Source organism: Hirundo rustica, chromosome 13, assembly GCF_015227805.2.
Source record: "Hirundo rustica isolate bHirRus1 chromosome 13, bHirRus1.pri.v3, whole genome shotgun sequence".
In the NCBI taxonomy this organism is placed as follows: Eukaryota; Metazoa; Chordata; class Aves; order Passeriformes; family Hirundinidae; genus Hirundo; species Hirundo rustica.
Window position 1 is genome coordinate 8,582,319 of NC_053462.1, and position 17,879 is coordinate 8,600,197.

General features: G+C 43.7%; 1 protein-coding gene across 1 annotated transcript; it reads left to right on the forward strand.

Moving 5' to 3' along the window:
* The first annotated feature begins 1,462 nt into the window (after positions 1-1,462).
* LYSMD2 (LysM domain containing 2) lies at positions 1,463-12,836 on the forward strand. Its single transcript, XM_040077551.2, has 3 exons — positions 1,463-1,792; positions 5,366-5,703; positions 12,067-12,836. The coding sequence occupies exons 1-3, from the start codon at positions 1,595-1,597 to the stop codon at positions 12,116-12,118; spliced, it is 588 nt and encodes a 195-aa protein (XP_039933485.1). The 5' UTR covers positions 1,463-1,594; the 3' UTR covers positions 12,119-12,836.
* Positions 12,837-17,879: the final 5,043 nt, after the last annotated feature.

Consider the following 17,879-nt stretch of genomic DNA (forward strand, 5'->3'; position numbering starts at 1 on the left):
AATTTAAACCAAACCTTTTCTTGCCATTGGTTTATAGCCTCTTGTGCTTCTCTGGTCCGTCTATGCACTACCCACTGTCCCTCTGTTCAGGATTGTCACACGGGCTTTTCATGTGATGTTGAAGTGCTGATGTGTCAGTCCTTATCAGCAACTTGTGCATCTTGCAGGGCAACTTTTGTATTTTCCGAACTTACATCTGGAAACTCGTGGCCAAGTTAACAATGTTTATTATATTTGTCTCGTTTTTTGCACTGTATTCCCTGAAGAGACTCCATGACCACTACTGAATACTGAACTTAATCTGAAAACTACAACTAGGTATTATGTCAGGCGATGCTTATTTATTTATTTGTTTGTTTGTTTGCAAATACTTGTGTGAACACATACTGGGCTGAGGAATGCTGAGGGGATGACATGCATGGCTTTTTTGCTTAGGTTTAAGATAGAGATCTACCTTTCTAGGACTTCCCAGAAAAAAAAAAACAAAACTTCCCAGAATCCCAACCTGGTTGAGGTTGGAAGTGATGGTTGGGGGGGCGTCTTTTCCAACAGCCCTGCTCCAGCACAGGCACCTAGGGCAGGCTGCCCTGGACACATCTTTGGTATTTTGGTATGTCTGTACAGGATGCACCCATGTGCACCATCTGTATGTAACAAACAGTTTTTGTTAGAAAGTTCCAGTTCAGCAATAATGGATCAGCTTTCCAAGCCCACTGTCAGGTTTCTCAGTGAGTACTCACTTAGAACACTCAATTGTAATTGTCATTACAATTTGAATATATCATTGTATTCCAATACCTGAAGGAAACTTACAGGGAAGATGGGGCAAGACTATATGCCAAGAGCATGTAGTGACAAGACAACGGGGAATGGGTTCAAATTGTAAGAGGGTAGGTTTAGATCAGATACTAGAAAAAATTTTTTTACTGTGTGGTAGTGAGGCACTGGAACCGATTCCCAGGTAAATTGTGGATGCTCCATCCCTGCAGGTATTCAAGGCCAGGTTGGTTCGGGCTTTGATCAAAGTGATGTAGTGGAAAGTGTGTCTGCCCAAGGCAGGGGGTTGGAACTAGATATCTTTAAGGGCCCTTCCAACCCAAACCATTCCAGGGGATCTATGATTCTAAGTCACAAGTTGTTTTCCTCGAATGAATTTTACCACGTCGTACTGTTTCAATAAATCTGGCATAATGAGACTTTCATATTTGTGCCCTTATGCCCGAAGTCACTCCATTTTACACTCCCTTTGAGGGACCACACTACCGAGCTTGCAGCTGGCAAGGGCGCTGGAGTCTCCCCAGCCAGGGGCACGCAGTGCCGGCTCCATCGGCAGAGGTTACGGAGCCCGGGTGCGCTCGGCGCGGAGCGCTCCGGCCCGCAGACGCGGCTCCGCAGACGCGGCTCCGCAGGCCGGCCGCGGCCAGCGGGGCGGGCGCTCCCCGCGCATGCGGCCTCTCCGCGCCGGGCGGGGCCGCGGGGCCGAGCCGGGGCTTCCGCCGGGGCCGGGCCCGTGTCCGGCGCCGGTGCCGGGGCGATGCCCGGAGCGGGGCCCGGGGCGGCGGCGCGGGGCCGCGGGCGCTGAGCGGGCGGGAGCATGGCCGAGGCGCTGCGCCAGGAGCCGCCGGGCGGGCCCGAGTCGGAGGCCGAGCTGTCGCAGCGGCTCGCCCGCACCAAGGCCCGCTCGTACGGCAGCACGGCGAGCGTGGCCGCGCCGCTGGCCGAGCGCTACGTGGAGCACCGGCTGAGCGCCGGGGACACGCTGCAGGGCATCGCCCTCAAGTACGGCGTCACGGTAAGGGAGCACCGCCGGCGGGGCCGGGAGCGGCGCTTGGAGCTGGAGACTGGCCTGGGTTGGAAGAGACCTTAAAGATCATCCGGTTCCAAACGCCCTGCCGTGCGCAGGGACGCCTTCCACTAGAGCAGGTTGCTCAGAGCTCCATCCAGCCTGGCCTCGAGCACCTCCAGGGATGGGGCAGCCACAACCCCCGTGGGCAGGCACCGCCTCGGCAGCCTGACGGCTATAGCCCCCGACAGCGGGGACAGCTGTGGGGCTGTAGCCGCGAGATGACGGCAAGAGGTTGTCCCATAGGGCATTTCCTACACGCAGTGGGCAGCAAACGGTGTGGGTACGGTGTTGGTTTTAGTTTCATTATTTAAAATGCTGACATCAGAAGTTACGGCCTGCCCGGAGGGGTCAGCACGCAGCGCTGGTGGCAAAGGGATGGAGCCGGCACTGCCTGGGACTGGCATGGGCTGGGCGCCTGGAGAAAGGACACGCACCTGCTCCCACCCAATAAACCTGTACTCACACGGCTGTTTATCACTACACTCACTTCAGGTTAAAAAAGAAAATCACTGTAATTAAACTTACCCTGAAAAGAAGCATTATTTTGAGCTCGATGTACAGGCTGTGACAAGAAGAAAGAATTTCTTCCAGTAGCTTCAGGGCTAAGCATTCTTCTGCTGTGATCTGCCTAGCAGCCCAGAGGTGAGGCACACATACCACTGATTTGAAAGTGTTGCTGCTTTTCTGCTCATTTTCTAGGGAGAAAGAAAGTTTATTTCTGTAAAAAATGCTGAAAGGTTTATGCCAGTAGGACATGCAGAGTCCAATAAAGTCTACCAGCATGCCCTTGTACCACCATTCCAGATGGAGCAGAACTCACCTACCCTGCCTCTTTCCCACTTATCTGGGGCCCATATTCCGATGTGCAGCTTCAGGAGTGCCAACACAGAAAATTGCTCAAGGCTGAGCAGCTGATGAGCGTAGCACTGGTACAGTCCGTGCCACTTTGACACCAGCTGCAAACAGCACCTTCCAGCTGGGCTCTTCCTAGAAGAGCTACAATGTAGTCCCAAACTATTAGGTTCTGACTGGAGTGGCTTCTTTTCCTTTTCTTGGTCTGCAAGATCTACTAAAGCTTTCCATCACCTTCAACAGCATTCAGCCTTCATTGTGAAAAGGGTTGAAAGTCTATTTCTCTTCTCTTTTGAAAGATTACACCACTTCTGACTGAATCTTGTTGGCAGCAGGGTTAATGACACTGGTCCACATTAAAGTAAACTTTTGCTCACTAAGAGGGCAAAGCAGCTCACTGGATGATAGATTTTTTTTTCGCTTGTTTTTTGTGGGACTTCCCATACAAAGTATCTGGTCTAAAGGTTTTACCCGTGTTACTCTTCTTCAGAAGTGTGTTTGCCCATGCCAATAAGTGAAAAATACAAGCAAATCACTAAAATAGTAGTTTTCTAGAAAAAAGACATTTTTAAGTAATTTACAACTCCCTTTCAGCTAAAGTGAAGTTGTGAATCAAACCTGTACAAACAGCTCTAAGTTGTGAACCATAAACTTTGTTTATAATATGAGTTTGATAAACTTTTGCTATGCTAATGATGTAAAATATATATGTTGGGGCTTCTTTCCAACATCTCATTGATTATTTGATTTAATAAGTGTTCTGCTTAAGAAGCCAGGGCTGCATCATTACAGATTGCAGTTGAGAGAGGTTAAACCGACATGAAATGCCCCTCAGAGCAATGACAAATTCAGCAAAATCAGCCATTGTGTTTCTGTTTTAATGGGTTTCAGCCCAGGGTAGGAACGTATGCAAACACTTTTGCTTTTAGCAAAATGCAGACTGTTGTGTGTTCACACAATGAACAGGACTGACTTCCCCTAAAGAGTCCTTCTGTTTGTTTCCTGCATCATGTATTCTTGGCTGGAAGTGAGAGTTGTAATGGAAACATCAGAATTATCTTTGGCTGCCATTGCCTCCAGTATTACTGGTTTTATAAGTTTCCCCTGTGGTTTTCCTCACTGGGAGTTGCTTTGTAGCCCGAGGCATCCTGTCCAGTGCCTGCCTTTGCATGACTTGGCATAGAGAGTTCAAGATAGATAAAAATACCATGCTGGGAGAGAGGGATCAGTGTGGTTTGTTTGGCCTCATCCTCTGCCCTTTACCACCTCCCCTCGATACTGTCTGTTATACAACTTGCATTTGTTGTATTTTCCTTTTGAGTAAATTAACACTGGGGATTCATGTTTATGGTTCAGCCAATTTATGGTTCAGTGCAAGTGGTGTATCCCTTTTGAGGGTAGAAGGATGAGGACTATGTTTCATTGTCAGTAGAATTAGTTTTGATTAGTTAGTTCAGCATCACTTCACAGCTTCAGTTAAAATATTAAGCATGTGATGAAGCTTTTGCTCTTTCACTCTGATAGATTTGTAGTTAATGGGCATTACTTCAGTCTTTCTAGCACTAAAAGAAGAAAACTCTTGTTAAATCCTACTTTCCATACACCTCTGAATGTGCAGTCACCCTGAGTTGTACAAGTTGCACGTACAAAATAACCTGCTCAGGGATGTTCTTTTTAGAATCAAGTACTTTCCATTTCATTATTGCTCAGTGCAGACGTATAGACTTCCAAATGCTATGAACTGGAATTTTAGGAAGAAATAACCAGAGGTAGAGTTACAGGGAAATAGGAGAGAGAATAGCAGTGCATTATTAATCAGCTATTGAAGCATCACCTTCCAACTCCCCTGCAGTAGGATCTCAGTTTTCAGCTTCTGTATTGTATTTTTACAGAAAAGCTCCAGCTAGTATTTTAAACTTTTTTTTATACCCATCAAGACAGACATTCTATAGAGATTTTAACAATTGATATTTACACTGGGGCCATTAGAGGTCTCATGAGTGAGTCAGGTAAAGCTTCCTTTATGCCCTGGTGGTGCTCAGCTTGGGAGAGAACTTGCACTCTTGTACTCTTTGAGCCTTACTAAAAATGGTTTCCAAGCTTTAGGAGCTGGAAGAGTAGTGATCTCTTACTTGTGACACTGGATATTAGCTCTTCAGATGTTCAATGGGATTATTAAATCTAAGCATTTCGCCATTTTAGCCATCTGCATCAACAGGTTGAATCCTCACGGTAGCTTTATCCCCCTTGTTTGGATTCTGCATCATTTTTACCAGAGAGTTCACCTACAGGAGCTGCTTGCAGTTCTGAGCCTTACTCTAGTATAAATCCAAATCAATAGTACTTTTGTGATAGAATTTTTGTTCTCTGGCAGGCTGTTCCTGTGAGCCTGCATAGAGACTGCAAGACTGTTCAAGGAAAGCATCTTTAGGTAGTGCAAGACTGGAAAAAGCAGTATCGTGCACATAAAGCTAGGACGTTAGCAAAGCTGAAACAGAACATGCACTCTGAAATCACTTTGAATACAAATAAATTCTTTCCTGAAAGAATTGCTGCTGCAAAGAAAGTATAAATTTATTTTAACTAAAGATTGTATGCTGCTTCAGGAAGTTAGTGCTTTACACATTGCCAAAACCTAATGACTTACATTTTTTCTATCTTTTTCAGATGGAACAAATAAAGAGGGCAAATAAACTGTTCACTAATGACTGTATATTTCTGAGGAAAACCCTGAATATTCCAGTTATATCAGAGAAACCATTACTGTTCAATGGACTTAATTCACTGGAGTCTCCTGAGAACGAAACTGTTGACAGCTCCCCTTCTTGTGATGAAGGACTAGTGGCAGTTCAGGAAGAAAGCAGTTCTTCTCCCAGTCCTCAAGAGCCTGACAATCAGCCCACTGCACCAGAAGAGTTATCTGCCAAAGATTTCCTACAGAGATTGGACTTGCAGATTAAGTTATCCAAACAAGCAGCCAGAAAACTAAAAGATGACAATGTCAGGTAAATGCCACTTTTGGTATTAAGCAACTTAATTTCACCCTGAAGGCGTTGTAGTCTAAGCTGGCCCCTCTTTGAGGGGTATCAGACAGCATCTGAGGCTTTTATTTGTCAAGAGCAAGTGCCTGCTATCCTCATGCACCAGATGCATTCAGAGCACAGCATTAGCAGGTGCCTTGCTATGGCAGTTAGAAAGGCTGTGTCACAACAGATTGTTTAGAGAATACAAATACTATTTCATAAAAGCCAGAAGGACAGGATTCTCCAAGATGTCTTGCTGTGTAAGTAGGCAACTATTTAAGCAAAAACATAGTTTTTGGTAGAGTGCTAAGCAAAGCCCTATGAGGAAGCTGATGGTGCACAGCATGGCATGATTCTGTTTTTCTTCTGCCCCAAATTGCCTCATTGTGTAAATATTCTCCATGACACAGTTTCAGTTAAGCTTTCCTATCTCCTTTCCCTAGGCAGTCCCCTCCTTTGTGGATCCACCTATGCAGACTTCATCTTTTCTTCAGTATTTTCACAGCCAGGAGTTCCCACATATTTACTCATAGAAAAAGCAGTACTTTCTGACCTCTGTGCCACAGTAGTGGCAAACATCCCCTCACATATGTAGGTATCTTATGGAGAGTAGGATAGAACAGAACAGGAGTGAGCTTCAGTGGTGTTTGTTTTCCATATCCTCAGGACAGGTTTCCTCTACTTGTTCACATTCAGTCTCTTGGGCTGGCTGTCTGCCAGTTTATTCCCTGCAGAAATCCCCTCAGTGGGGGATACTGACGTGGTCCTTCTCACAATAAAAGGTATCACTCCAGGGGACTGATGCTGCTTCTCTTACCAGAGAACTGGAGAGGAGTTATGCCTGCAGATGCATGCTTTGCTTTTGCAAATTTGTTCAATGCAACACTTCATCTACCTTCTTGGTTCACTTCACATATTCTGATTTTGAGGGCAAGCGGAAGGTAACTTTTCAGGAGCGAGTTTATTGAGTAGTGAATTGCACAATTTCTTTAAGAAGTTATTTCAGCAACTTTAAAACTTTGTTCAGCAGACAAAAGTTTGAAGGAGAGCAGAGTATTGTATTTAGCTATTGAACAAGCCTCCCTTGGAGAAATAGCCTCACATACAACTCTCCATTGCCAGGACACTGGTTCAGAGTCTCAGGGAAGGCTAGAATCAGAGCACCTATGAAAATGTGCTGCTGCCGACTTTCAGATCATTAGATGTATGTACCTGCCACAGATTAGAGTAGGTGTTGACCCAGCTGTTAAACTGCATAACAGGAAACCACAGTCCCTGCCAAAGGAAAGCAATTATTTTAACATATCTTCAACATAATAGCACACTAATTTAAAGAAGAAAATTCACTTAGACCTTGCTGCACCATGAGCAGAGCCAATACAGTGGTAGTGACACTGCACAGATAGTACATTGCTGCCAGTAATACCCATTTCCTATACTGCTTCAGTTACCACTTGGGAAATGGGGACGTGGTACCAGGTCATCTCCCAAGAAATAATGTATACAGGAGGATGAGTTATTTTCCCACCTCCTATTCAGATTTAGCAAGTAATTCTGTCAATTATGCGTACAACAGATTTTTAGTGGTCAGGATGTTACAGGAAGCGTAAAAGTTGCAGGCAGTCTGCTGAGCAGGATGTTGCCCAAAGCTTCTGAAGAGAAATCGCTTCCTGTGCATCTTATAGTCTTCATAATGTTCCCTTCTACATCACTGCCCCTGGCTTTCAGTTTTGGCTCACAAAAGCCATCCTTGCCTTGTGCCCTCTAACACAGTTGGAAAGGACAGACCCCTTTACAGTCTGGCAGGAAGGGGCAAAGGACCAAAGTCAATATTTAGTCTGCAGAGAACAGGGGGAGAGAGAGACTATTGCCAAAAACCTTGGAGGTGCTTTTCAGCTGTATATCATCAATGGTGTATCTGGGTCCACACTGGAAGGTGGCAGCATTCCTTACTGTGCTCCACCAGCTCCCTAGAAGGCACCTGTTCTCCTTCCTGCCCAGTCCTTTCATGGCCCTTGCTTGGAGCAGGAAGCCTTTGGAAACTGGAAGCCATGTAAATAAACCAGCCTCATGAATATGCAAGTTTTCTATTCTTAGAGTGAAAACCATTTATGAAATTAGAGTGCTTTTTCCAGCTGCTCTGGCCTGTGTTCAGGTTGCCTTGTCAAGGCCTGTTTAGAATCTGATGTGCCAACACTGCCGAGTACTTCCGTGCCTGCTTGAGAGTAACAAAGGAGCAGCTGGAGTTAATCCACTACTGCCGAAAGGGACATTGGACCTCACAAAACTGCAAGCAGAAGCAGACTCTCAATTCCTGAACTTAAAGAGCCATAACTTCTCACCATACCATAAGCCTGATTTGACAGATGGTGAGAACCATACTTACTAAATTGCTCTTTACTTTAGCCTCCTTTAAATTGCCAAGAACGCATTTGCACACATGCACTGATTTGGATTAAACCACACATGGAAGTTTCATAGTCAGAAACTGCCCTGTGCTACAAAGGCAGCTTAGAGTGAATTATATTCGTTGATCACAACTCTTGGAGTCACTCCCTTAAGTGGCTCTTAAAAGAATAAGGTTTAGGTATAAAAGTTGGGGAGCACATAGTTGCAGATTTAGACTAAATATTAAACTATATTAGCTGTGCAAGCAGGTGAGCATAAAAAATTACAGAATGTGAGCCAGCTGCCTTTCACTATTAGAGTTTATATAAGGACAATGGCTAGATCTACATGCAATAGTACTTCTACTAGAGTTTCATTAGGCAAGAAATCATGAGTTAATGAATCATTAATCATGCATATTCAACCAAGATGCAGCTCAAGGCAATAAAGCCTTTTTGTTTTGAGCAATGTTTTCATAGTAGGGCAAAAGAAATGCTAAAGGATTAATACAGTTGTCTGTAGCATATGTTATTAACTCATGTATTTGTATATTAAGGAAGAATACTCATTATTGGTTTTATGCACACATGGAATAAAAACATGTTTCATAGTTTGAGAAAATATAGTGGTGCTTCACCTGGCCCAAAATGCTGTCACCAAAACTGAAAATTACTTTAGTGATGCTTTTTGTATCAGATAGTTGAATGTGAGATAGTTGAACACCAGATGTCTAATGCAAGCTTTTCATAGTCTTTAAGATAGATGTAAACCATATACTGTGCTTCTGGAACAGGCCACATCTTTCTGCATTTGCCTTGGAGTGTCTAATTTTGAAAACCTTGTAACTGAACAGAGCCTCTCTAATCAGTGATGGTGATTGAAGCCAATATAACTGGTTTCAGCACAGAAACAGAACTTTATACTGTCATCTGCTCGCTTGCCTTGACCTGAACCTAGGAAAGAGTATGGTCTTGGAGCCTTCAAAACTCCTAATTGAGGTAATTTGCCCAGTAATTTTTCACCCTCATGGGCTATCAGCTGAGAAAAGAGATGCCTCAATAAAGGAGGCTGTCTGTGGAGAATCCTTTCAGACATCCCAAAACTATCAACTCAGATTGCTGCCTGGTTTAATTGTGCATTCTCGAAGCAGCCAAGCATTTGAGTGTAGTTGCTCACAGTCAGGTGTCCTTGCTTTTACAGAAGTGGTTATTTGTGGTCTGTTGCACACCATAGCTTGCAGGAGACTTCTTTCAGTTCCTGTAAGCGACTGGGCAAAGTGGCGACAGCAAACGGGAAGAGAGTGCTGCAGAGTGTTGTAATGCTGTGCTGTTCCTTTTCCAGCCCCTGAAGGAGAATGTTGCTGTGGCTTACCACTTTGCTATTTTAAGCATCTTAAAAGTGAAGTAAATTGTTCGGTCATTAAACATACACACACTGCCATGGTGGTGCTTGTGGGTCACAGACCAGAGCTACTACTACATAATTTTATTTCATATAAAGCTCAGTTTGTTTTTAAGCCATCAGAACAGACTTGTACTTGCTATGTGTGGTTCTATGATCTACGTGAGCATTATTTCCTGTCGTTACCCTGATTTGGGGTTATGTTGCAGACCTCCCAGAGCCTGGGACAGAAGAGCAGAAGCTGTTCTTGCTGAGCAGTTCCAAGCCTTGGTCAGAAATGTACTTTGCACATTACACCGGTCACTGCCGTACTTCAGTTCCAGGCTGCTTTATAGTTCTCATGTCCGTGTCCTGTAGAGAAGCCCCTCAAAGGTGGCCATAACCCCAGTGCTGGCCTCCTGCCCTCTGCTGCCAGCTGCCAGCCGTACCCGAGTGCACCTCGCACGAAGGAGCTGGGGACAAACAGCCTAGACAATGGTTTGGGGACTTGGATGTCTGAAGACCTACTAATATAACATCATTATTTCAGTTCTTCAATTGTCTATATTCACCCATAATGAACTCATTTCAGTCCAGTGTTTGGCTGTTGCCAGGTCAGGATGGATGGTATTCCTTTAAGGCTTTCAAGAAGAATGACTGAAAATTTGATTCTAGCAGCTTTTGATTAGAAGGAAGGTCTTTTTTGCTGTAACAAAACATTTTATTCTCCTAAAACAGGAAACATAACAAAACGAAGTAGGACAAAGTAATTTCCAGTGTAGAGCATAGAAAGTAAGTTTCTCCCCCACTGGAGTCTAAGCTCTGAAAAAAAAAGTTCTCCTTCATCCTCACACAAACTAGGAGAAGATTACTATTTGCAGCTAAGTTCTGCACATGTGGCTACACTCATTTCTCCAGAACGGCATATGTCGGAGCTCCAGAATGTACTTCTTGAAATATTTAGCTTTGGTCAAGTTGTTATGGTTGAATTTTACAGTCCTACAGTCCAGTCTTACAAGCTTGGTATGTTGATAGGTTTCAGTTCTGAAAAAAAACTTTAAAATGTCCTGAGAGAATTTATGAGTAAAAGTGGTTTAGTGTTTTTTTGACTAGATGTGAGTTACTTGCTTTCTTCTTTTACTGTCATGTCACGTACCATGGAAAGCTGCTGCAAATGATACATTATTAAAATTACAGGATTCCATGGCAGTTTTGGATGCAGAACTGGATATAACGAAGGATACTATTTAAATGTATGCAGATCATCTGCATCCTTGCTGCTGGGTTGGTAGCATCACTAATGTAAAGGCTAAAAATCTGTTCCCAGTACTACTGTAACCACTCATCCCTGCAATAACAACCAGTTTCATCCCAAACTTGGTGTGGGTGTTGTTGTTTTTTTTTTTTTTTTCTTTGAGGTTTCTTTTTTTGGAAAGATTATTCTAAGGCAAAAGACGTATTATGCCTTTGACTTAAGAGGATAATTTTGCTGGGAAAACAAGTGCAAGTTACTCTGCTGTTTGGTTAGTTTGTAGGGTTCTTTAATTCTGTTTTGGGATGTTAGATGAAATTTAAATTGGAGATAAATAATCATATTTATTAGGGAAAGGTCTTAATGGTTTTGATACTGAAATATTTACTTTTTACCTTATACCACTATTAGACTCTTTGGATAACTGTACCTTTGTATGAAGGCAGTCACAGTATTAAAATTAATCCTTTCACAGTGTAGCAGCTGTAAAGTCCTTCTATTCTCACCAAAACACTGAACTTGGCAGCAGCTTTAAGGTTGGACTCTCAGGAACAAAACTTTGAAGCTACTGTAGTACAAAGCAATGACCTTTGGGGAACTTGGCATCCTTGATTTAGTACTGGATGCTGCACTGCAATAGATTTACATAACCCTTTTTTTTTTTAAAGGCAATTTTTTCAGGTAAATGGCTAGCAGACTGATTTTCCTGAGGATGTTTTAAAAGCAGCATTACTTTGCTTTATCCAATTATTGCATTAACAATAGCACTTGGGAGCAATTGCTTTTTCCTAAGAAAATCCAAGTGATGTCTCATTGGGGATTGATGCAAGGGAAGTATACATCAGGAAAAGCCTTGCAGCATCAGGACACAGATCCACCCACAGCTATGATGAACTGCTCCTGTTCTTGCTTCCTTTGGTCTGTCCGTCCCTCCTGCCATTCAAAATGTTGAAACAAACCTCTAACTAAGCTTTACTTTTTTAAAAGAAGAAATTAAAAGCAACAGTGCAGCAACTCCAGCATGCCCTCAACCTTGTTATCCTTCAAGTTTTTCTTATTGATTTGATCAAGAATACTTTTTAAAATACATTCTGATATTGTTGAACTTACACAGCTTTACTTGATTTCAGCATTGTGTTCTCAACATCTCAGGAACTCCAGAGATGGGTAATTACAGTATTATACTGCAGATATTCCTGTTGGGCAAGGCTGGCATTGCCTGTTTTGATCCACTAGGAAAACTGGTCTCCTGTAGTTTCATTACAGTTTTGCTGTTGAGACGTGGTATGCTCCTGACCTGATGATTATGATAATTTTCTTTTTAGAGATGAGGAGAATGAGGAAGGTCCCTATGCAACTTCTTCATATCACCAGTAGAAGACAGATGTGATGGCCTGAAAACTTTCCATGAAATCAGTTCTTACAGAACTAAACAGTCAATAATTCAAAACCCAAGTCTTTTGGACTCATCCTCTTGATGTACTTAAAAGAAGTCATGAATGGGTAATTGCACTGAAATTATGACCTCTTCTGCCTTCCATAGGTTAATGTCCTTATGCTATATCAATAAAAGGTTTAAGCCTTCCAAAACTAGCAATGGCCTTTTTACCCCTTCTGTGCAAACTGTAGCATGGTAGCAACTATATATCCCTGAGGTCACCTTTATGCAGGATGTTGATCTTTAGTAAAGATTTTGTAAATACTTGTTAAAGTGAAATTTGTTTTAAGTATTTAAAAATATTAAATAAGTTTGCTTGTAAATGACAAATGATGAAAGTAATAGAAATTTACTTACTCTGCAAACATAGGCAAGTTTGCTGTGAAAGTTTTATCTACTTCAGGGCTGCAGAACTTGCCTGTGAACTTTGTGTGTGTCTGTGTGTGGTTATGATGTATTCCTAGAAAGGGAATTCAGCTGTTTTGATTAGTTACAGCCTTTTTGGTTAAAGAACTGTTTGCATATTGGATTTCTACTCATAAAAGGGAAGAGTTATGCAAGAGGTTTTTTGTGAAATATGACATTGGAATATCAGATGTGTGTTCTTGTGTGCAGTTAAATTTTGTGTGGTTTTAATTTAATAAAATACAAAAAATACTGATGTGTGTGTTCATAATGAAGTCAGCCTGGTTCTACCCTGTTTTTTGGGAAGAATAGTTTGTCTAGTTTCACAAGCTATTAGATACTAATTTCAGGGTAAATAATATCTTTACCCTTTCCATATAACTCACCCTCCTAAGTGAGACCTGCAAGAGCTATCTGCCCTAGTTGTGCAGTCTGTTAAGATGAATAAGAGGCACATTGGAAGCCTTCCCTGTTCTGAGAAGAAGTGCCAGTATTCAGGTCTTCAAGTGGACCCCTTGAAGCTGAAGCTCAGGGAGGCAGGGTGCAGCCTGCAATCACTGCTGCTCTGAAGTTAGCATATTAGCAACTTCTTGTTAAATATCCTATATTTTTTCTTCAAGTATTCCATAAACTTTACAAAACTTGTCATTAAAGATTTGCTGGATCTCCTCTGCAACAGATGCAGTTTCCTATCTTTTAGTTCCTCAGTATCACTCCCTTGAAGCAAAACCTTTCTGCAGTATGTTAAGAGGGAAACAATATGGGAAGTTTCATTAATTTACTAAAGCCAGAAGTAAAAATTCAAAGCTCAGCAGGAATTGGTATTTCCCTAGAGCTGGCAGGAACTCAGAGCCAGCAGGCTCATTCAAATCAACTCTAGCTTGTCCTAAAGAGAAGGTCTGCAGTGGCACACAAATTAACAAGAACAGAAAAAGCTTAGTCGAGAAAAGGAAGTTCTAATTTTTCTCGAAGAGACCGGTGAATTAGTTTTAGGTCTTGTATCTTTCTTAAGTTGGGATTGTATGTATTCCTTACACGATTATAACTTCTCTTGTCATTTAATTTCAGTAGAACACTACAAAGCCAGAACAAACTGCTTTTCCAACGGCAACCCTAGCTTCAAGCCCAGTTATATTTTATTATTCCACAGAAAAATGTAATCCTTTTCTACCAAAGTCCTGTATTTGTACCTGGTTGTGACACCCCCAGTGCTCCAGCACAGCCAGGCCCAGGGTTCTTTGCTGAGCAGGTCAGAGCAGCTCCCTGGCACGGGAGCACTGCACCTCCTGCCTCCCAGACTGGGCTGCCCAGCCCCTGGGAAGGCACAATTCCATGGGGCCTTTCCAAGAGCGGGGCTGTGCCTGTGGGCTGCAAGACCTGCAGGACAAACAGCATCTGCACCTTCTTCCCTGACAGAAAGCTGCCATGCAGAAGCACAAGGGAGGAAGCAGCTCTGGCAGCCTGAACGCGCCAGAGCCCATGGCTGCACACCATCCCCTCAGACAGCAGCGGCCACACCGCAGATAATATATGACACGATAGTATATGATAATATATTATTATGTGTTATAATATATGATGATATATTATAATGCATTATAATATATAATAATATATGTTAATATATCATAATATGCAGGTACCAGCCCCTGATAACCCCCAGAACCTCTCCTCGCTGGACACAGCCGCACACAACTGGCACTCAGTGTAAAACCTGATAACCCCCAGAACCTCTCCTCGCTGGACTCCCCTCCACAGCCACACACAACTGGCACTCAGTGTAAAACCTGATAACCCCCAGAACCTCTCCTCGCTGGACTCCCCTCCACAGCCACACACAACTGGCACTCAGTGTAAAACCCACCGAGAGCCGAGCCGCCTGTGCCACACAAGGATCCTCCCGCAGGGAGGAGCTCAGGGCCACCATTGCCCAACACAAAGGGCACCTACCTTGCCACCGCTGTCCCAGAGCAGGTCCCTGCTCCTCTCTTGCCGCACAGACGTTCTTTGTGGTGCCCCAAGGGCTCAGGGTCAGGCAGAGAGGCCTCTCCATCTTCTCTTCCTGCCGCGTTGAGCAGTGCCTGTCACAGCCCCTGCCCTGCCCTGCCCTGGGGCCGGGTGTTGTCCGTGCCCGCGGGCCCTCGCCGTGTGCCGGGTTCTGAGGGCCCGGGCTGGCCGGGGCTCCTCGCCTGTGGGCACCGTGCCTGCGGCCGGAGCACCAGGCTGTCCTGGCTGCCCCTGGGGGCAAAGAGCTGCATTTCCCGTGTGTGTTTAATGCCTGTTTCTGGCTTTCAGGTAGACTATTAGATAGGCAGCTGTAGTGCATCACAATCCCGAGGGCAAATCCAGAGACCCACTGCCTGAGTTTCATGTGTAGTTAAAACGCTTCTGGGAACTGCTTTGTTGTGCCTCTGCCAGCTCCTTGCAGCCCTTCTCTGCCAAGAGGCTCTGTCACCTCTGTGGGTGTCACACACAGGGCCCTGAGGCCCCCTGGGAGCCCCACACCTGCTCTGCCCCAGGACAACTGAGCAGGTGAGAGGAAACAGTGCCTGGAAATTGTCTGTAATGCACACAGGGTGAGTCAAGGTGGGGCGTTACTACTCTTAAAAGTGTTCTTAAGCCTCTGTAATAACTAATATTTTAATGTCTTGATTCACATTTTCACATTACTACTTAGCAAAGTGACATGTTTTCCTGTATATTTTATGTGTTTTTATTCATTGCCATGTATATTTTACTTCCCACTCTGCTTTTATTCTTCATACACTTGTAGTTTCATTCTTTTTTACATATTTTTACCAATGCTGCAAGGTGCCGTTTAAGGCTGGAATAGGGCAATGTCAGGCTGAAGTGAAGCAGATAAAATTCCATGTTTTGCAGCTATTTTGTGCTGAGGAACCTGCATGTTTGAAGTTTTGTTTTTACATATTTCTTCAGCCAAAGTTTGAAAAATCAAAACCTGGTAAGATTTGGACAAGGATCTTTTTTAGTGAAATATGTGGGACATAAGTGGTAAAAAATTTGCATTTGGGACTCGGTTCCAGTGTGGCTGGAGGCTACTAAAGCCCTGTGAATCCAGCTAGGTCAGCCACCAGGTGCTGTAGCTTCGTGTCACCTTCTCAGAAGGGCATCCCTGTGGCACCTCACCCTTCCTGCATGGCAGTGAACTGCTGTGGTCCGTGGTGCAGGATAGCCTCAAAAAGCTGGGCAGCACACAGAAAAGATGCATTCTCTTTGGCACACAACAGCAGCCTTGTACTGCTTCTTGTGCTTTAACCCCAGCTGGGAACCCGGCCCCTCACTCCCCCGACAGAGGGATGGGGCAGAGCACCACAAGGGTGAAAGGCAGAAAACTCACAAGTTGAGATAAAGCCAGTTTGATAGGTAGTGCAAATGCTGGGCATGAAAGCAAAGCAAAGGAATTCATTCAGCACTTCCATGGGCAGGCAGGCGTTCAGCCATCTCCAAGAAAGCAGGGCTCCACCGTAAGGGTTATTTGGGAAAACAAAACAAATGCCGCTCTAACACCCGTCCCCTTCCTCCTCCTTCCCCAGCTTCACACACCGAGCATGGCCCCACACGGTGTGGGACATCCCTGGCTCAGCTGGGATCAGTCTTCCCTGGGTCCCCTCCCAGCTTCCTGTGCACCCCTCAGGGTGGGGTGAGGAGCAGGAAAGGCCTTGGCTCTGTGCAAGCTCTGCTCAGCAGGAACTGAAATGTCTCTGTGTTATCAGCACGTTTGTGTTTCCAACGCGGATCCAAAACGTAGCCCTATATTGGCTACTGTGGAGAAAATAAAGTCTACCCCAGCCAAAAGCAGCACACTAATGTAGCTTGTAGGAAAGTGTTTAATAAAGTACAGTATCAGAAACAATAGTCTATTAGAAAAGCTCAAAAGGTGAACACCATATATATTGTACTTATTACATTTTCAGTGATAATTTAGAAGTGAAGGATTTCTGAAGGATCTAGCAGAGATAGAAACAGCACAGAAACAGATTTTTGTCAGTTTTAAAACAGAGATGTGCAGTTGTTGAAAATACCTTTCTCACCAGGAAGAAAGCAAGCACTACGGGTTACTAATTGTGGCTAAACACACAGCAGGGCATGTCAAGTCCTAATGTGCTCCAAGTGTTCCCTGCAAAACAAGGACTGATCTGTGGTGTGGGCTGAAACTTGCATCACTCGGTCTGATTTTATTTCGAGTAAGTCACAGCCCTTTAGGAAAGCAGGGTGATTCATCAGGCTGGCTGTTTCACTGTCTGGTTCTGAAAGGTGGGATGTACTGATAGATGTTCATTCCATGTACCAGCAATGGAACCAGTATTTGAAGCATTCAAGTAACAAGTTTAGTGGGCTTGGGCAGGATGGAAAGTGAATTTAGTTTGAGGAACTGTAGCTGTGATTTCTGGTCTATGTGTCAGAGGTTTGCTCTGTTCTCAGCTACTCATCAGGCTGCTTCAGTTATCTCCACGTGTACCCCAGGGGTGCACAGCAGCAGGGTAAGTACAGAGCAAGTCCAAGAACATGCATACTCTGAAATACAGTCAGGTCATACCCATTGTTGGTTTTGTGTTTTCATAGGTTATGTCACTGATAATTTGTTCAAGCGATAAAATTTGCAAAACTGAGAGGTTAACAAATATCACCACACACTGTTCATAATCACTGGTCACTAGCTGATGACATCTGCCTTTTAGTACCAGACTCGTGAGAGGATGAAGTAAGAAACTAACTTCCAATGAAAATTGAAATTATTCTTATACTACTCATCATACTGGCGGGAGAAGAAAATTTGGGGTCTTTTTATAGGTAGTCATTGGGGAAGGACAGTTTGTCCTTTTTTGTTTTTTCAGGTGCAGATCCTAGGTCACTACCACTTCCCCAGCTATAAAAGTCTATGGTTAGTTACCATCCTCCTGATTTCTGTCATAAATCCAAATCTGGGAAACAGTTTGCTTTTCCCATGTGATGGTCACATAAGAAAGGAAGTCAGAAGCTGTAGCAGAATGCAACTGAGATCTATAGAGACGTAAAGAAATTCGCATTTTTGGGAACAATAGCAAATAATAATGAACAAACGAGAGAGCTTAGATGAGAACAAATACACTGATTTAAAATAACATTAATTCTTTTTTCCTAATTATTTTCTCTATAGAGTGTCTAAGACTAGAGAAACTAGTTCTTAGTCTAGAACTAGTCTAGATTTGTCAGAGGCATTTTTGAATACAGTTTTTACCTAAAAAAAAAAAAAAAAAATCACCATTAGTGACTGATACTGCAATTCAATGACTG

What these genes read in the sequence shown, in the direction of transcription:
- LYSMD2 (XM_040077551.2), top strand. Translation starts at nt 1,595, where the DNA reads ATGGCCGAGGCGCTGCGCCAGGAGCCGCCGGGCGGGCCCGAGTCGGAG. An exon ending in CCCTCAAGTACGGCGTCACG is followed by an intron (nt 1,793 to 5,365) that starts GTAAGGGAGCAC and finishes TATCTTTTTCAG; the next exon opens with ATGGAACAAATAAAGAGGGC. An exon ending in CTAAAAGATGACAATGTCAG is followed by an intron (nt 5,704 to 12,066) that starts GTAAATGCCACT and finishes TTTTCTTTTTAG; the next exon opens with AGATGAGGAGAATGAGGAAG.